This window comes from Mustela putorius, unplaced genomic scaffold (genome assembly GCF_011764305.1).
Source record: "Mustela putorius furo isolate JIRA1106 unplaced genomic scaffold, ASM1176430v1.1 tig00000129_pilon_pilon_pilon, whole genome shotgun sequence".
In the NCBI taxonomy this organism is placed as follows: Eukaryota; Metazoa; Chordata; class Mammalia; order Carnivora; family Mustelidae; genus Mustela; species Mustela putorius.
This window is the reverse complement of record NW_025421290.1, coordinates 17,560,751-17,576,744: the sequence shown is the minus strand read 5'-3', so window position 1 is coordinate 17,576,744 and position 15,994 is coordinate 17,560,751. Positions and strand designations below refer to the sequence as shown.

General features: G+C 41.7%; 1 protein-coding gene across 14 annotated transcripts in view; it reads right to left on the bottom strand.

The window, feature by feature from the left end:
* SYNE2 (spectrin repeat containing nuclear envelope protein 2) overlaps positions 1 to 15,994 on the bottom strand; it is a 330,781-nt gene that overhangs the window by 34,868 nt on the left and 279,919 nt on the right. For all 14 annotated transcript variants that reach the window (XM_004738910.3, XM_004738907.3, XM_045070315.1 and 11 more), the window contains 4 exons: positions 14,167 to 14,292; positions 7,812 to 7,967; positions 4,961 to 5,119; positions 3,776 to 3,942 (listed from right to left, as the gene is read on the bottom strand). In XM_004738910.3, coding sequence (XP_004738967.1) covers positions 3,776 to 3,942; positions 4,961 to 5,119; positions 7,812 to 7,967; positions 14,167 to 14,292 — 608 coding nt within the window. The remainder of the gene's footprint in view (positions 1 to 3,775; positions 3,943 to 4,960; positions 5,120 to 7,811; positions 7,968 to 14,166; positions 14,293 to 15,994) is intronic.

Sequence of the window (15,994 nt, the reverse complement as noted above, 5' to 3'; positions counted from 1 at the left end):
GAAGAGGTCAGAAATTCAATGTTTTTAGGTAACCCTATCTCAATATTTTACCAAGTCTTCTGAAATTTACCTCTATTTTGCTGAGAACATGCCCAAAACAGGCCTTTAAATAAACCTCATTTTTTTCTTTTTCAATGATTAAACCTGACTTACTGAGGTCACAGACTTTTTTTTTTTTTAAAGATTTTATTTATTTATTTGACAGACAGAGATCACAAGGAGGTGGAGAGGCAGGCAGAGAGAGAGGAAGGGAAGCAGGCTCCCTACTGAGCAGAGAGCCCGATGAGGGGCTTGATTCTATGATTCTGATCTCCATCCCGGAGTTCATGACCTGAGTCGAAGGCAGAGGCTTAACCCACTGAGCCACTCAGGCACCCTAAGGTCATAGACTTTTAAACACCATTCTAAACTTTGAAGTTAAATGCTTGGACTTAAAGTCCTGAGGTCATAAGGCTCTTTACCTATGCAGGGTTTCCCTCCAAATCTTACTTACGAAATGCTTCGGCAGCTACGGGGGTGAAGCAGAACACCGTGAGCAGGAGAGGGACGGTGAAATGGTGTCCAGAATTCTGTGGGCTAATGGCCTGTGCATCCTGCAGGGCTACAGGTTTGGCTTGGCACCGCTCAAACCTAAATTCTGCAGCCTGGGCCCCCAACCCTCTTCCCCAGTGGCGATGCCTCTGCGTAGGACCCAACATGTAATCAGTGTCAGAGATCAGACAAGCAGCTAATTCTACATGAGGCTGATTGACAGCAGGTCCCAGCTCGCTGCCTCAATCCACAAATTCACCTGAAGGGCAAACTCAGCTCGGAGTTTCTTAGGCTCTCAGCCATTTGTCTCACCTGCTTTTTGCTTTAAGGTAAGACAAGTTACTCCATTTTCAGTTTTGAGAGATTAGGCTCTCATTCACTCTACTCATTATAAACCAGAAGAGTCTGGGGTAGCAGGGAGGCAATACCAACTATGGGTTGAAGCCCTGGTGGCCTCATGTGCTGGCTATGTAAGTATGGGCAAGTTACTTATCTTCAGTGTCTTAGTTTCCTTATCTATAAAATGGGCTAACGGTGTTTACCTTTCAGAATTACAAAGAGGACTACGTGCAATCGTACATAAAAAGCACATGGTCAAGAATATAGCTGGCAGCCAATATATTTCCTATTATTTCAACTCCTTACTTTGCCAATTGCTCCCTCAAAGATGACTAATGAAATTTCACTTGCTGTTTTATCTCTTTCCCACCAAAGAACTGGCTGAAGACAGGCAGCCAGTGAGAACAGAGGAAAAGCAAAGAGTCTATTAAACTCCAAAGTTACAGAGAACCAAAGCATGAATGATTAAGAACAGCCTGTGACTCTAGTCTTCAGGAAGCATAATCTAGACCTTCCTCCTGATGAGCCATAAATAGGTCTGATGTCCTCATACCCTCCATCAGTGCCAGGTGCCCAAGACAACTTAGGACATAAGGACAAGGTCAACAACGATGTACTAGACACAATTCATCCAACAGAAACGATCACATTCTCATGCACTGGAATGTTCATTTCAACAAGCATCCGAGGCACAGTTCTAAGCGCTGGAAATAAGACAGTCCAAGACACTGGTCTCACGGAGGAGAGATCACTCAGTATTAGACACAAATAAGGGACTCCTCCTCCCATTCAACAGACGTGGTACTTTGTCTTAGAGTCTGAACAAGGACAGTGATAACAGCCACTCAGTAAATACTGGCTCCCACACGCTGGTCCTGCGCCACACGCGAGACATGCCATTTACCCTCACAGCGGTGCTGTTAGACACTTTCTGCAGATTTGTAAACCGAGGCTTAGAAGGGTTAGGTACGACTCAAGTTTCTGCCGTAAGTAAGTGAGAAGTCAGGACATGCGCTCAAAACCTGCGCTCTTAATCCTTATTTGGGTTACCGCCATGGATTTTTTTTTTTCTTCCAACTGGCACAAAAAGAAGTCAAATTCAGCCCAGCCTATGCTGCCAGGCAAATCACCCTAATATTTGTCTACAGCAGGCCTTCAACTGCTAGAGAACCATGAATGAGTCAGACTTGACTTACGAGGCCCAGTCTTCAGCTGAGTTTGAAGATCTTCTAAGCTTTAGCCCCAACCCACCTCTTCGGCTTGTTCTCCTCTATTTGAACCCACAGAGCTTCTCATCATTTCCTGGAAGATTTCCATGCTGCCCTATCTCTGTACCTTTTTTTTTTTTTAAGATTTTTAAAAAATTTATTTTGAGAGAGAAGGTGAGTGAGAAACAGAAAGCACAAGCAGGGAAGAGGCAGAGGGAGAAGCAAACTCCCACTGAGCAGGGATCCTGATGTGGGACTTGATCTCTGGACCTCAGGATCATGACCTGAGCTGAAGGCAGATGCTTAACAGATTGAGCCACTCAGGTGCCCTGGTGTACCTTTTTTAAAAAAATATTTTACGTTTATCTGAGAGAGCAGGCAAGAGCATGAGCAGGGGGAGGGGCAGAGAGAGTTGGAGGGGCTCAATCCCAGGAACCCGGGATCATGACCTGAGCCAAAGGCAGACGCTTAAGCGTCAGAGGCACCCAGATGCCCAACTCTGTACCTTTCTGCTCACAACACATGTCTATCGGTGCTACCAGTAACATTCAAGGATCCCAACCTCTCGCGCAGGACCATCTGGTACCACCTCTCTTCTGTAAGGCTCTTCCTAATCCCCACCCCCACTCCAGAAAGAAGAGCTCTGAACTCTCAGACCACTTGGCTTTACAGCTGCTCCCATTAACGTAATTGACCCATCTTACTTCCTGTCAGTAAATTCTCACAGCACTTAACCTGGCGCCCTTGCTGATTGAATTGGGTTCACTTAGGGTTTACAGTAACAATGAGGTCAAGGAAATAAATGCCAAATTATTAAGAGTATCCTATTTTCATTACTCCCTAATTCTTCACTCTCCTTACAGGTTCTCCTGTGTATTCCACTTTGTATGTTATGAGAAAGACTCATCCGGCTGGTGTAAACACAGAACCACGTGAGTGGTCCCAGAACTGAGTGACCCTCTTCTTTGTATGTCAGGTTGCCCGTAAAAAACACTTTGGTTGGGGTCTGTCTTTGGAGAGAGAATTTGAAGACAAAAGGCCTTTAAAAGCTTGGGGTGGCATCATCTTCATTACTTTGTGAAGGGAGATAAAATTACTGGTCTTATTTCCGATAAGGTTGTACTAGAGAATTTAACTTTGATTTGTGGCCACAGACATGTCTCTCCAATCCACATCTTAGGCCCAGATGTCCAGCGGGGCCTGGTGCGCTGAGCACATACATATGGAGGACCCCTGGCTTGAGTGGGCCAAAGCCCCGCAGGGAGGATGGTCAGGAACCTGCAGACCAGCATCTAGGAATCAGGCCCGGGTCCTGACCTATTTCATTTGCCACATAGCACAAGCAACAGGCAGGCATAATTTTATTTGGGGGGATGTGCAAATCCTCAAGCAGAGTTAAAATTTCTAAACGGAACCTCTTCAAGGATCTCTTCCCATATTAAATTTCCAACTCTCGCTGAAACCTAACTTGGTATGAAATTTTAAGCTGAAAAAAATATTAAAAGGTCATGTGCTAAAATACGATCTTCCTAAAATGTTGAGATAAGAATTTCCACTCATTTTTACCAAATTTTGCCTTTCTCTCTAAGCTTATGAAATGGCTGGATTGTCTTAGGGGAAGACTGAGCTGAGTTTCTCCATCTGTGAAGTAATCACTGCACCTAGGAAAGAAGAATGACTCGTAGGCCATTTCTCACCTTGATCCGATGACATCAAAGAGATGCTGCCAGCGGTCACTGACTTTGTTGAGCTTATCCTCGATCTCAGCTGCTCTTGTCTTGTTGCTGGCCTTCCTCAGCTGCTCACCCATGTGCTTCAACTGTAACTTGTTTTCACTAAACAAGTTTATTTCTTCCATGCAGTCCTGGCAACAGCACCAAAACACAAAGCTTCAGTTACTACTAAAAACTCATTTCTTTGCCAATTACAAGCATACAGCTGCCTCTTAAAAGAAAAAGTTCCAAAAACTTCTCACACCTGTGAATGCAACCGGTCAGTGAGTAGCTACAGTTAAACCACGCCCACTTGGCACATGTGTAATATAGAAGGCAGTCATTACGGGTTTTGTTTGGTTTGGTTTTGAAAGTAGGCTCCGTGCCATGAGATCAAGACCTGAGCTGCCAGGTGCCCCCAGTAGTTACTTTCTTCATTCAGTAGCCCTGGTTTCCCCTCCCAGATTTGTTCAAATCTAACCTACTAGGTCACTGAGGGCAATGGAGTGTAACTAAATTAGCCTATAATATCACTAAGGGCCTTTTTGGATGACTGCACCAAGAACGGCAGCCCCCCTTTTTAAAGATTTTATTTATTTGAGAGAGTGAGTGAGCGAGAGCACCTGAGCCTGGGCAGAGGCAGAAGGAGAAGCAGACTCCCCTGCTAAGCAGGGAGCCCAGCGTAGGCCTCGATCCCAGGACCCTGGGATCACGCTCTGAGGCGATGGCCGATGCCCAATGGACTAATCCGCCCAGGTGCCCCAAGAAGGCTCTTTCTGCTTTTCCCTGTGGTGCCTGGTGGCCCTTTCAGAATTATAAGCCCAGTTGCTGCTGGCCCCGCCCTTTTGGCGAGGAACAAGCCTTCACAGCAACAAGCAGAGAAGTCTGGTTGTGACACACGCTGCGGGTGTGAACTCAAGAGAGCCAGACTTCCCGAGAGAAAGCCCAGCAAGCACCTTCCCTCACCCGAACGGTCCCACATCTCCCGTCTCTCTGGGATCCTCACTTATCAGCTTTTCTTGAGAAGGAACAAGACAGTGAGAACGGCTCTCATAGTTCTGCAAGGGTATTAGAACTAGATCTGTAACGTTATGCCACTCTGAGCCTGTGAGGGAAGGCGGAAAATTCCGAAGCAGTCGTGACTCCTACCCTGGGGGTACTCCTGCTTACCTTCTGTAACTTCTCAATCATTTCTTCAATACCAATATCTGCAATCTGCAGAATTTTGTTTTCCATCTGCACCAGCCATGCGCACATCTCTTTATTTTTTTCACTGAACACAACCCATGAGTTGAGTTTGTCTTCAATCTCCTGTTTGCGTATAGCCACCTGGAAATGAAAATGTATTTGGAAGCTGAATACAGGCAGGAAGGAAAGCATTTCCTTTCCCTTCCCCTCATTAAAAAGAGTATGAATTTCATTCATCTTCATCAGTAACCCTACAGACTTAAATCACTGTTTACCTAACACCTAGGGGTTCAATATGGATAGCTATACCTTTGATAAATGCCAGAAAAAGCAACAAAATAAAGACCGTGTCTGAAATGTAACTGACTCAAAGAATTCAGCTTTATCCAATGCATATCTATTATTACCAGGTTCTGTTAAAAATTAGAAACAGGGAAGGTTAGATAAATAAATTAAAACATCACCTCAGGGGCCCCTGGGTGGCTCAGTGGGTCAGGCCTCTGCCTTTGGCTCAGGTCATGATCCCAGGGTCCTGGGATTGAGCCCCACATCAGGCTCTCTGCTCAGCAGGGAGCCTGCTTCCTTTCCTCTCTCTGCCTGCCTCTCTGCCTACTTGTGATCTCTATCAAATAAATAAATAAAATCTTAAAAAAAAACAAAAAACCGAATTTCTTCTAATCCCTGTTCTTTCAACATACTTTAAAAAAAAAAGATTTTATTTATTTATTTGGTAGGGAGAGATTATAAGTAGGCAGAGAGGGAAGCAGAGAGAGAGGAGGAAGTAGGCTCCCTGTGGAGCAGAGAGCCCGATGTGGGGCTCAATCCCAGGACCCTGAAACCATGACCTGACCTGAAGGCAAAGGCTTTAACCCACTGAGCCACCCAGGCACCCCTCAACATACATTTATTGATGGCTTGCTACATGCTCATTTAAAGTTTTATGACCCAAATCTTTTTACCTATTTAAAAACAATCAAGTCCTAATTCCTATTTAAGACCAATGTCCTGCCTATTTAACTTAAAAACTATTATCTAGATCATAACATAAATCTAACATTTGTAATGCAAATGGACTACAAAATTGGTTATTTCAATATTTTAGTGGTAAATTTCAGAAATAAAGCAAAACAGGGGCTCAGTCAGCTAAGTATCTGCCCTTGGCTCAGGTCATGATCCCAGGGTCCTGGGATTGAGCCCCACATCGGGCTCCCCGCTTAGTTGGGAGCCTGCCTCTCCCCCTGGTTGTGCACTCTCTCTTTCTGACATCAACCAATCTTTAAACAAACAAACAAAAACCCAAATGCATATTGCTTATTTAATCTACCTTCCCATTATGCACTATGGCTTTGGATGGAAACTATGGAAATGGAACCAAATACTCTTCTGTAGGAAGTAGGCTGACCCAAATAACCAAGAGTCCATTACGCACGAGTAACCCCTACGTGGGCTTCCACAAAGGCTCTTCCCTCCTTAAAAGGTTCAAATGTAGAACTTAAATAAAAAGAATGCAAACAGCCTTTCTAAATATACAAAAGTATTCTCAGCTCTAAAAAAATCTTTAGAATCTTCGAGTTAAAAGAATTCTGATGAAGTTTTAACCCCCTACTTTACAGATGGGGAAATTAAGGTGTTAACTCCCAGAGGCTTTCCTACTATGGATAAGGAAACAGTGACCTTTTCAGAGGTAGACAAAAATACCTAACTAAGACTTAGATCCACCAACCAAATGCGTTCAGAAGGCTCAAAGAACTAGCCCTAAAAAACAAAAACAATAACAAAAAACCAAAACACAAGTCTTGTGTTTCATTCCTCAGGGCATCTGTTTATCTTAGCTTTTTAAAATCCTGGCATTTCGGACAGTGTCACCCTGATTGGTTTCCTAATGGTAACAATGAGGAACATCTGGGCCCCAGTCTCTGCTTCTACCTTCCTTCCAGGATACTTTTCACATATCCTAAATATGTTCTTTTACGTAAAACATTAATAAAGATTCTAAGAGGCCATTTACAATTACAGTTCATTATGAATATTAAATACTAATGCCAAAAAGGGAAAATGATTTTACCTGATTAAAATGCACTCAAAAACATCTGTATTTCAACTTTAAAAAAAAAAATCTCAACTTTTAAGTATCTCTTCACAGTTCACAAAAATGAGATTAAGGAATTCATTTTTCTTAGAATTCCATGTTCTTAAAACAAAGATCTATTTGTAAACCTTTAGTTTCCATCTGTCACAAACATGTACCATATGGGTCTATAACAACGATCTCATTTTTAACAAGGAGAAGGGATCTACTGAGATACTAAGTGAAGCTGCTGATCATTTCTTTTAGAGTTTTGAGAAAAGCCAGCTACTGGAAAGAAACATCGGGCTGCACGTGAACCCTGAATTCTCAGATAAAACACCCCTCTGTGGGGGCACCAAAGAAGATGCCTGCTGTTTGTTGGGCCCAGTGAGATACCGCAAAGACTCTGCTCTAAGGCCAGGACGAGACCTCTTTGCTGAAGTCCAGATTCTAATATCCCGATGGGGGACTCGTCATCGACCTAACAAACAGCAGAGTGCTCACCGCTGCTTGTCCTTGCAATTCCCCCTTCCCCCCATTTAAGGTGAGTTTTTAAAAAACCTTATTAGAAGTGTTACAAAGTACCAGCATGGAGCCCTGGAGAAACAAAGGGGCCAATCTGTTACTCCAGTGCTGCCTTCTAAAGGAACAGCAGCCAGCCTGGGCTCCAGCTGAAAAGGGCCTCCGGTTCAATGAAATTAAGTCCCTTTCGGAGACATTTCAATAAACTCCACAACAGCCATGCCCTGCAGTTAACTGACTTACTCTTAAGCAGAGGTCCTCCCATTGTCTGTGCAAATGCTCTGTTTGCTCCTTCAAAACCATCACGTCGTCCACAAGAATGTGCCGGGTTAAGTCTGTCTTCATAGTGTGAAGTTCTTTCAAGTTCTGAGTCCAGTCGCCCAAAGACTTCTCTAGCTCCTGCATTTAAACACAAGAAGGGGGGTGGGAAATCAACTCAAGCTGCTGTTGTTTCCAAACCTGTAGGCTAATCCTTTGATTGGACTCTGGGGGAGGGGAGGTCCGGGGAAGGGGGCGGGACCTTCTGAATGGGAAACAGCCCAAGGCAGCCGCCACGCTGCTCCAGGGAATGGGTCGCTCTTCACCACCTTTTTCTCAGAAGAAAATTCTTTTCCACCTTTATTTTAATTTCCTCGGGTAACTCAGGTTTTTATGTAATTAGTTCTGTTTTAAAATCACGGAGGTCTTTACCTATATTGAGAAGAAATTATTTTTGGAGTCTGGCAACAATCTCTCTTACACACATACACACTTTTAATTCTGAATCTATGTCACAAAAATGTTGAATAAAGTGATTTTTCCATCTTAAAAAACAAAACCAAACCCTAAGAAATGCATTGTTGCTACTGTAGCATTTGTAACAACAGTCTTTGCTCGAAGGGGATTATTCTGGTTAAGCTTCAAAAAACATGAGTATAATGGAAGAAAAAAAATAAATTCTTCCCTAATAACAGGCAGAACTTGGTTAACAGAAAATCTCCCCTGGCTGTGGAAACAATTATTATTTAAAATGTGTCAGATTTAAACCTTCTGAAAGAAAATTGCTTTCACAATAGGGGAGGTAAAAGGAAACAGCAAGGAAGGAGGACTCAAGAGTCTTCCAGATTTTCATTGTGCTCACAATTCTCATACTTTGGCACATTGTAAGAATCTCAGCTCATACCTGTCTATTGCAATAGAAGATTCTTTCATTTATATCAGAAGTAAGTCTGAGGTGTGGCAACAATAAAAGTGTGTTAATTCTGATTGTTTTTCAGAGTTCTAAAGACTACGTTGGCAGGATTACATGGTTTGCTGACAAAAATTCAGATTTAAGGGGTGCCTGGGTGGCTCAGTGGGTTAAAGCCTCTGCCTTCGGCTTTAGGTCATGATCCCAGGGGTCCTGGGATCTGTCCTGGGATCTCTGCTCAGTGGGGAGCCTACCATTCTGCCTACTTGCGATCTCTCTCTCTGTGTCAAATAAAGAAATAAAATCTTAAAAAAAAATTCAGATTTAATAAAATGGCCCAGAGAATACTCTTTCAAGGTTGCATGAAGATTCAGAAATGCCTTTATCAGAAGAAAAATCATCACTTTAAACTCTCGTTACCTAGTTTCCCCCTCATGATTCTAGTAAAGTGGATGAGAACAGATTCTGTGTGGAACACTTTCACTAGCTACAGACTCACAGGTGGAGAGATGCCACTCACAGACTTCAAACTAGAGACCCCCAAGACCGTTGAGCTTCGTGCAACATTCCCCGGTCTGGTCCAAGGCCTTGCTCACAAGTGCAGTCTCAGATGCCTGCACGATAAGGACACCTGTTTCTGTTTTCCACAGCCAGGTTTAAATTATTTGGTTTGGATACTTGGTTTCTCCCTATGACTGAATATGGACATTTTTTTTTTTTTAAAGATTTTATTTATTTGTCAGAGAAAGAGAGAGAGCAAGCAGACACACAAGTGGGAGGCAGAGGGGCAGCAGGCAAAGGGAGAAGCAGGTTCCCCGCTGAGCAAGGAGCCTGATGTGGGACTTGATCCAACGACCCTGGGATCGGGATCTGAGCCAAAGGCAGATGCTTAACCGAATAAGCCATCCAGGCATTTGGAATATGGACATTTTTATAATTCTTAATAATTTATTAAGAATAATTAATAATTCTTGGGACGCCTGGGTGGCTCAGTTGGTTAAGAATAATTAATAATTCTTAATAAATATGCTAAATTATATCCTAAGAGGAATGACTACCTTTCTCCACATACTTTTTGACATTGAGTTTTATACATATGTTTAGACAACTTTAATATATATAATAATTAGTTATTTAAATTTGTATTTCTTTATTTCACCGATGCTTCCACAGATATATTTAGTTAATTCCTACTTACATTTTCACATCTCAGACACAAAGACAATTCCTCAGAGGAGCTTTCTCAGACTCATCAGACAAGGCTGGGACCCCCGTTTTATGCTCTCACGGCCCCTGTCCTTTTCCCATCTAACACTCACCATGCTTACAATTGTCCCCCCACACATGTATCCAAGAGTGAGACCCTTCGGTTAACACCTGTCTCTCCAGTAGTCCAAACTGTCAGCTCCATTATCGGTCAGAGCCGTGACAACACTGCTCACCACCTACCATGATGCCTGGCGCATCCAAGCTCTCAGATGCAGAAATGTAGGATGGAAAGGAAAGCAATCTGGCAATGTCTTCAGAACTTTAAAATGTTCATAAAGTAACAAAAAGCAGGGAGTCAAAGAATATACAGAGCAAGGTCTACTGTGGAAGTTATTACAGCTCATCACCACTTATACACACAGTTCAAAAAAATCATGCTTTGGTCTTTAAAATATTCCAGATTTGCAACCAAATCGTAACTGCAAAAGGACACGCCAGTTCTGTCGGTATTGCCTAAAAGGTTCTCACAGGATGTAAAATTTAGTTGTTTGACCACATGAAGGGAAGCCGTACAGTCCTTGCTTGGACTCAGACACAACATGACAGCATTAATTAACTCAGTTACCGGGGGGATTGTCAAGTCCCATTTTTCTACCTTACCATTTGGGTAAAAACAGGGCCAAAAATGAATGTGTCTCTATTAATTACTGGCCTGTATATGCACAGATAATCTTTGGAAGAATACACAACAAACAGATAACACTGGGGTGCCCAGGTGGTTCATTGGTTGAGGACCGGCTCTTGGTTTCAGCTCAGGTCACGATCTCAGGGTTGTGAGATTGAGCCCCACACTGGGCTCTGTCCTCAGGACTGAGTATGCTTTAGACCCTCTCCCTCTACCCTTCCCCCACCCCCCCAAATAAATAAATACATCTTTAAAATAATATATTTGTTCAGTGCCTGAATTAGAATTTAATACATGCTGAAGAAGGACTCATAAATCCATGGTGAAAGAAAAGATCCTTCTTTGAAGGTTACTGGAAAAATCAATGGCTTGGAATGAAACAATTAGATTAAACAAAAACAAAACACTGATTGCTTCTGCGGAGAGGAACCAATGGGAGCATCTTCATCTTCATGTATGCCTTTTCCATCTTCTGAATTTTGAAACATGTGACAATATTATGAACTGAAAAATTATTTTAAAAATAAGTGTCCCCTGAGCTCAATCACTGGACAAGTCTTATAAATACAGACGGCCACTAGGCCAATTTGGGAACAGTGGAAAGCTAGTATGTAATGAAGTGTTAGTCAATGTGTCAACTTAGATGTAATGAGAATGTCCTCTTCTGAGGAGGAGAGCGAAGCTCAGACTGGACAAGTGGTTGGTAGATCTCTCCCAAGTGACTTGGGGATGATAAGCACCTTCCGAGACAGGCTTTGGGTTACTTGAGTTCTTTTTGGAGTATGGTCATGGGATTGATGAACTCAATGCTCGTGGTCTCTCTTCCCGATTTTTCCAGTGAGAGAACACTAAGGCTGTGGAAGCTGAAAGGATCATACTGGAAGCTGAAGGGTGGGGCACTTGGGAAACAGTATGCCTTCTCAAGAGTGTCCAGTTCACATTCTGTACTGTTTCTAGACTTTATGGAAGGAAACTCTATGTGTCAACTGAGAGTATGACTCTGAATTATCTCTTCTGTCCCTGACATCTAGATCTACACCTAAAGATGCAGAGATCGTAACAATGTTGAAAATTAGGGATAAGTAGGAATTTTTGACCTAATAAAATCATCACTAGCAAATACCATACTTAGCGATAAAATGTCAGAATTATTCTCTTTAAAATCAGGAACGACATGAAGGAGCCACCTATCAGTTCTTCTACAAAAAAATGTTCTGGAGGTACTAACCAGTATAGAAAGAGCAAGAAAAAAAAAAAAAGTTTAGAATAAAAAGGAACAGAAAAAGAATCCTTTTTCTCAGATGGTGATTGTCACCATCTGAGACACCTAGAAGATTATGCAAATTATTAGAGTTAACAAAAGAGTTCAGCATGATGACTGATTATAATAACAAAGAATTATCACTTCCAGGAACCACTGATAATCAGAAAATATAATTTGAAAAGGTATTTTCAACAGTATCAAAAATAACATGCCAAGAAAGAAATCCAACAAAAGGTGTACAGGACTGCATAAAGAAAATTATACATCGTTATTGAACATGACTGAAAGGAGAAACATGCCATATGCAGGAACAGGGGTACTCAGTATCAGAAAGATGTTCATTTTCTCCAACGTATCTATAAATTTGATACTATTCCACTAAAACTCTTATCAGGACTTTTTCTAGTTTGACAAATGGCTTCTAAAAGTTGTGAAAGACTGAAGACCCAAGGACCGCCACACGCCTGTAGGAGAACAAAGTATGACTACACATCACACCTGAAATGAAGATTTGTCATCTTAAAAAAAAAGCACAATAATCAAGATAAGTTGATATAAAGGCTGAGGTAAGCAAACCAACAGGAGAGAGCCCTAAGGAAAAAAAAAAATCCCACATATATGGAAACTTGATATTTGACACTGGACTTTGGGTACCAGGACAATGGTTATCCATGTAATCATCCATATGAGTAAATTAAAAATTGGATCTTTACCTCAAAACATAAGTAAAAATGAATTCTTCAGTGAATAAGGATGTAAAGGTACAAAGCAAAGCTTGGAAAATGTAAGCGTGTATTTGTATGACTTTAGTATGGAGTAAAGGTACTACTTATACAAAGCTGAAAAACAAACGTAATACTTCGCATTTCTTTTTTTTTTTTTTTTTGAAGATTTTATTTATTTATTTGACAGACAGAGATCACAAGTAGGCAGAATGGCAGGCCAAGAGAGAGGGGGAAGCAGGCTCCCTGCAGAGCAGAGAGTCCGACTCGGAGCCCGATCCCAGGACCCTGAGACACCATGACCCAAGCCGAAGGCAGAGGCTTAACCCACTGAGCCACCCAGGTGCCCCATACTTCTGCATTTCACAAGAGCTACAATCGCATGTAGAAAAACTATAAAGAAGTGAACATGAATGATGAAATACTTCATTCAGGGTTGTGGGTCCCTCTGGAGAGGGAAAGTACGTAGAGCATGTCACCTGTATTTGCCATTTTTTTTTTCCAGCTGGGTGACGGTTTCATGGCATTTATCATTATTATTTATGCTGGACATTTTTTGCATGTTGGGATATTTTTACAATGAAGAAAAAAGATGCAGACTGAAGGACACCAATTTCCAGCACAGCTTGAAGTATAAGAGTACTCATTTCTTTCTAATTTTTTTTCAATTGGATTCCTGCAGTCATTAAAAGATAAAAGATTAAAGACCATTTGTTCTGGATGTTTTTTAAACATCAAAGCCATGGATAGGGAAGAGAAGTGGGTTGTTCCTGACCTGGGAATTTTACCAGCCCAAATTCCTATCCATTCTTCTACAGAAATCTTCAGCAAAGGCCCAAAACTCCTAGGAATAACTGCCAGTGTTTTATCTAGACAGAGCACAGTTTGGAAGTTTTTATAAGAATGTTATATTTGAGCAAAAACTCAAAAGTTGGCTTCTAAAAGACAAATTCTTCAGTAATATTTTACTCTCATTTCAAACACAAAGTCATCTGTTAAGGGAACAGGTTTTGGGGTAATCTCAAAGGGCACATGTTATATCACAGAGGAGAGACACAGAAAGAGGACCTGGAGGAGAACCAACCCCCCCCCCCCAGCCTCCCCCCTCATCCTCAATTCCTAATAAGAATTTCTGTAGAAGTCTTTCTCATGTTCACACATGGATCTCAAAGAGCATCCATTCCATAATGTTCTGGAGACCAGGATGTTATTTTAGACAGAGGATAGGCAAAACATTTTCTGACCAAACATGGAAACACAGTTTCAACACAGAATAGAAAGGCAAGGGATGCCTGGGTGGCTCAGTCAGTTAAGTGTCTGCCTTCAGTTCAGATCATGATCCCAGGGTCCTGGGATCGAGTCCAGCATTGGGCTCCTTGCTCAGTGGGGAACCTGCTTCTCCCTCTCCCTCTGCCTACAGCATCCCCTGCTTGTGCTGACAAAAAAAAATCTAAACAAACAAACAAAGAACAGAAAGGCAAACAAACACTTCAATTTCTCTCAAAAGCGGTAAGTGATTATCTTGAATGCTCCTTCAGAGCTTTCAATACCTTAATCAGCTCTTTTTCTCTGTGGAGATCCTCATGAAGTTCTGGAAGAGGGTCTCTACTTTGTGCCTTTAAAACTTGCAGCCTGCTTTTCAACTCCTTGATTTTCTTTTCACACTGGTCCCAGGTCTATTTGAAAACAGTATGAAAACTGGTTAGCACTTTGCTTTTTAAGAACGAATTATAAAAACAGAATAACTCATTTAATCCACTCCAACAAATGTGTTTTTGTAAATCGCACAGAAACCCAGTTTCTGGTCTTGGGCAGCCTGGTCCAAAAGCAGAATTATCTCTGGTGCAGCTTTATGTGTGGCTTATTTCAACTACTGAGTTGACTGGCTTTTGCCTCAAAATAGTTCTTCTTCCTTCCCTATGTCCTCGATCTATCTAATCTTATTTCTAGTTCAGTTCTGGGAAAATTCACATTTTGGGGGGGTGGAATTCACATTTAAAAGACTACTGTTAAGGATTAATTTTTAACATGGACAGTCTTGGGCAGACCCTATAACAGCAGCATAAACCAAAAGCACTAAACCACTTGTCTTGTCTCTTCTAGGCATCCCTCACCTCTCTCCTTCCCGAAGGAGCCCAGCTTCAGTGGCCCTTTCACAGTGAAACTTCACTCAACATTTCTCACCACTGACTGCCACCTTCTGCTTAAAGCACTTTACAGCTTACAAAGCCCTCTCAACTTCATGATCTCATTGTAATTATAATAATATTAGAAGACACACAGGGTTTTACAGGCTCAGAGAAAACTTGCCAAGGACAAGCAGTTAGAAGCAGACCAGTCAAGGGATGACCTAGGGATGAAGTCCCGCTCCAAATCCCTTCCCTGCAATGCCCTTCTTTTACACCATCTCTCTTCTTTTAACCTTGTATGACTGAGAAAACAGCTGCCCACATTTCCAAGTTCAAATTTATAATGGATTCATTGAGATAAGGTTCTAGTCCTGAGGTTACTAAAAGTAGACAAACATAAAGTCAAACACTATCTTACTCCTCAGTACACCTGATCCCTAAACACGCTTGGGTCGGCCCTATTCTACAGTTAACACAGAATTCACAGAAGGGCAAGTCACTTGTCTAGCAACATCAACTCTCTGGAACACAACCAAGAGGAGACTGGAAAGAGAGACAAAACGGAGTCTTTATTTCTCCCTCCAAACCATTAGCTACGTTTCCTACCATGTTTTACAACAAGAGCCAGTGCTCGACAAAATACTTGCTAGTTAATGAATTTCTCACAGCCCATATACCTAATAAAATTCACATACTTTCTGCATAGGAGAGATGTTCAGGCCCTGAATCAGCACACATTTATTAACATTACTCAGAACAACTATCTCTGAGAAACTTGGTTATCTGGTCTTGGCACATGCACAAATGATCAGGGAGGTATAAGGAGTAGGTATGCTCAGAGAAACAAAAATTAAACATAGAACACTTTAAATAATGTTTAGAGAAGAAGAGAAAAGAAAAACAATAAAAAACACAAAATTACTCAAGAGAGCATAGTTGTATAGGGCCTTAGGTTCAAAGCCGCTCAGAGTCCTTAAGAACACTGTGGTATGTTTTAGCGTAACAAAATAATTATTTTCCCAACAATGACACAGAATAAAACATGTTAGTTCTTAAAAATACAGTCATAAATTATCTGGGAAATTCTTACATGTGCTTACATGGAAAAGCACATTCTCTGATGACAGAAGAGGAGGCATCATCACTGTGTTTATTTTCATATGCTATACCCAAAGACAGACCACATGTGGAACATTAGCTTTGTATATAGAACTTTCATGGAACACGATTAGGCTTCCTGTTTTGTAAA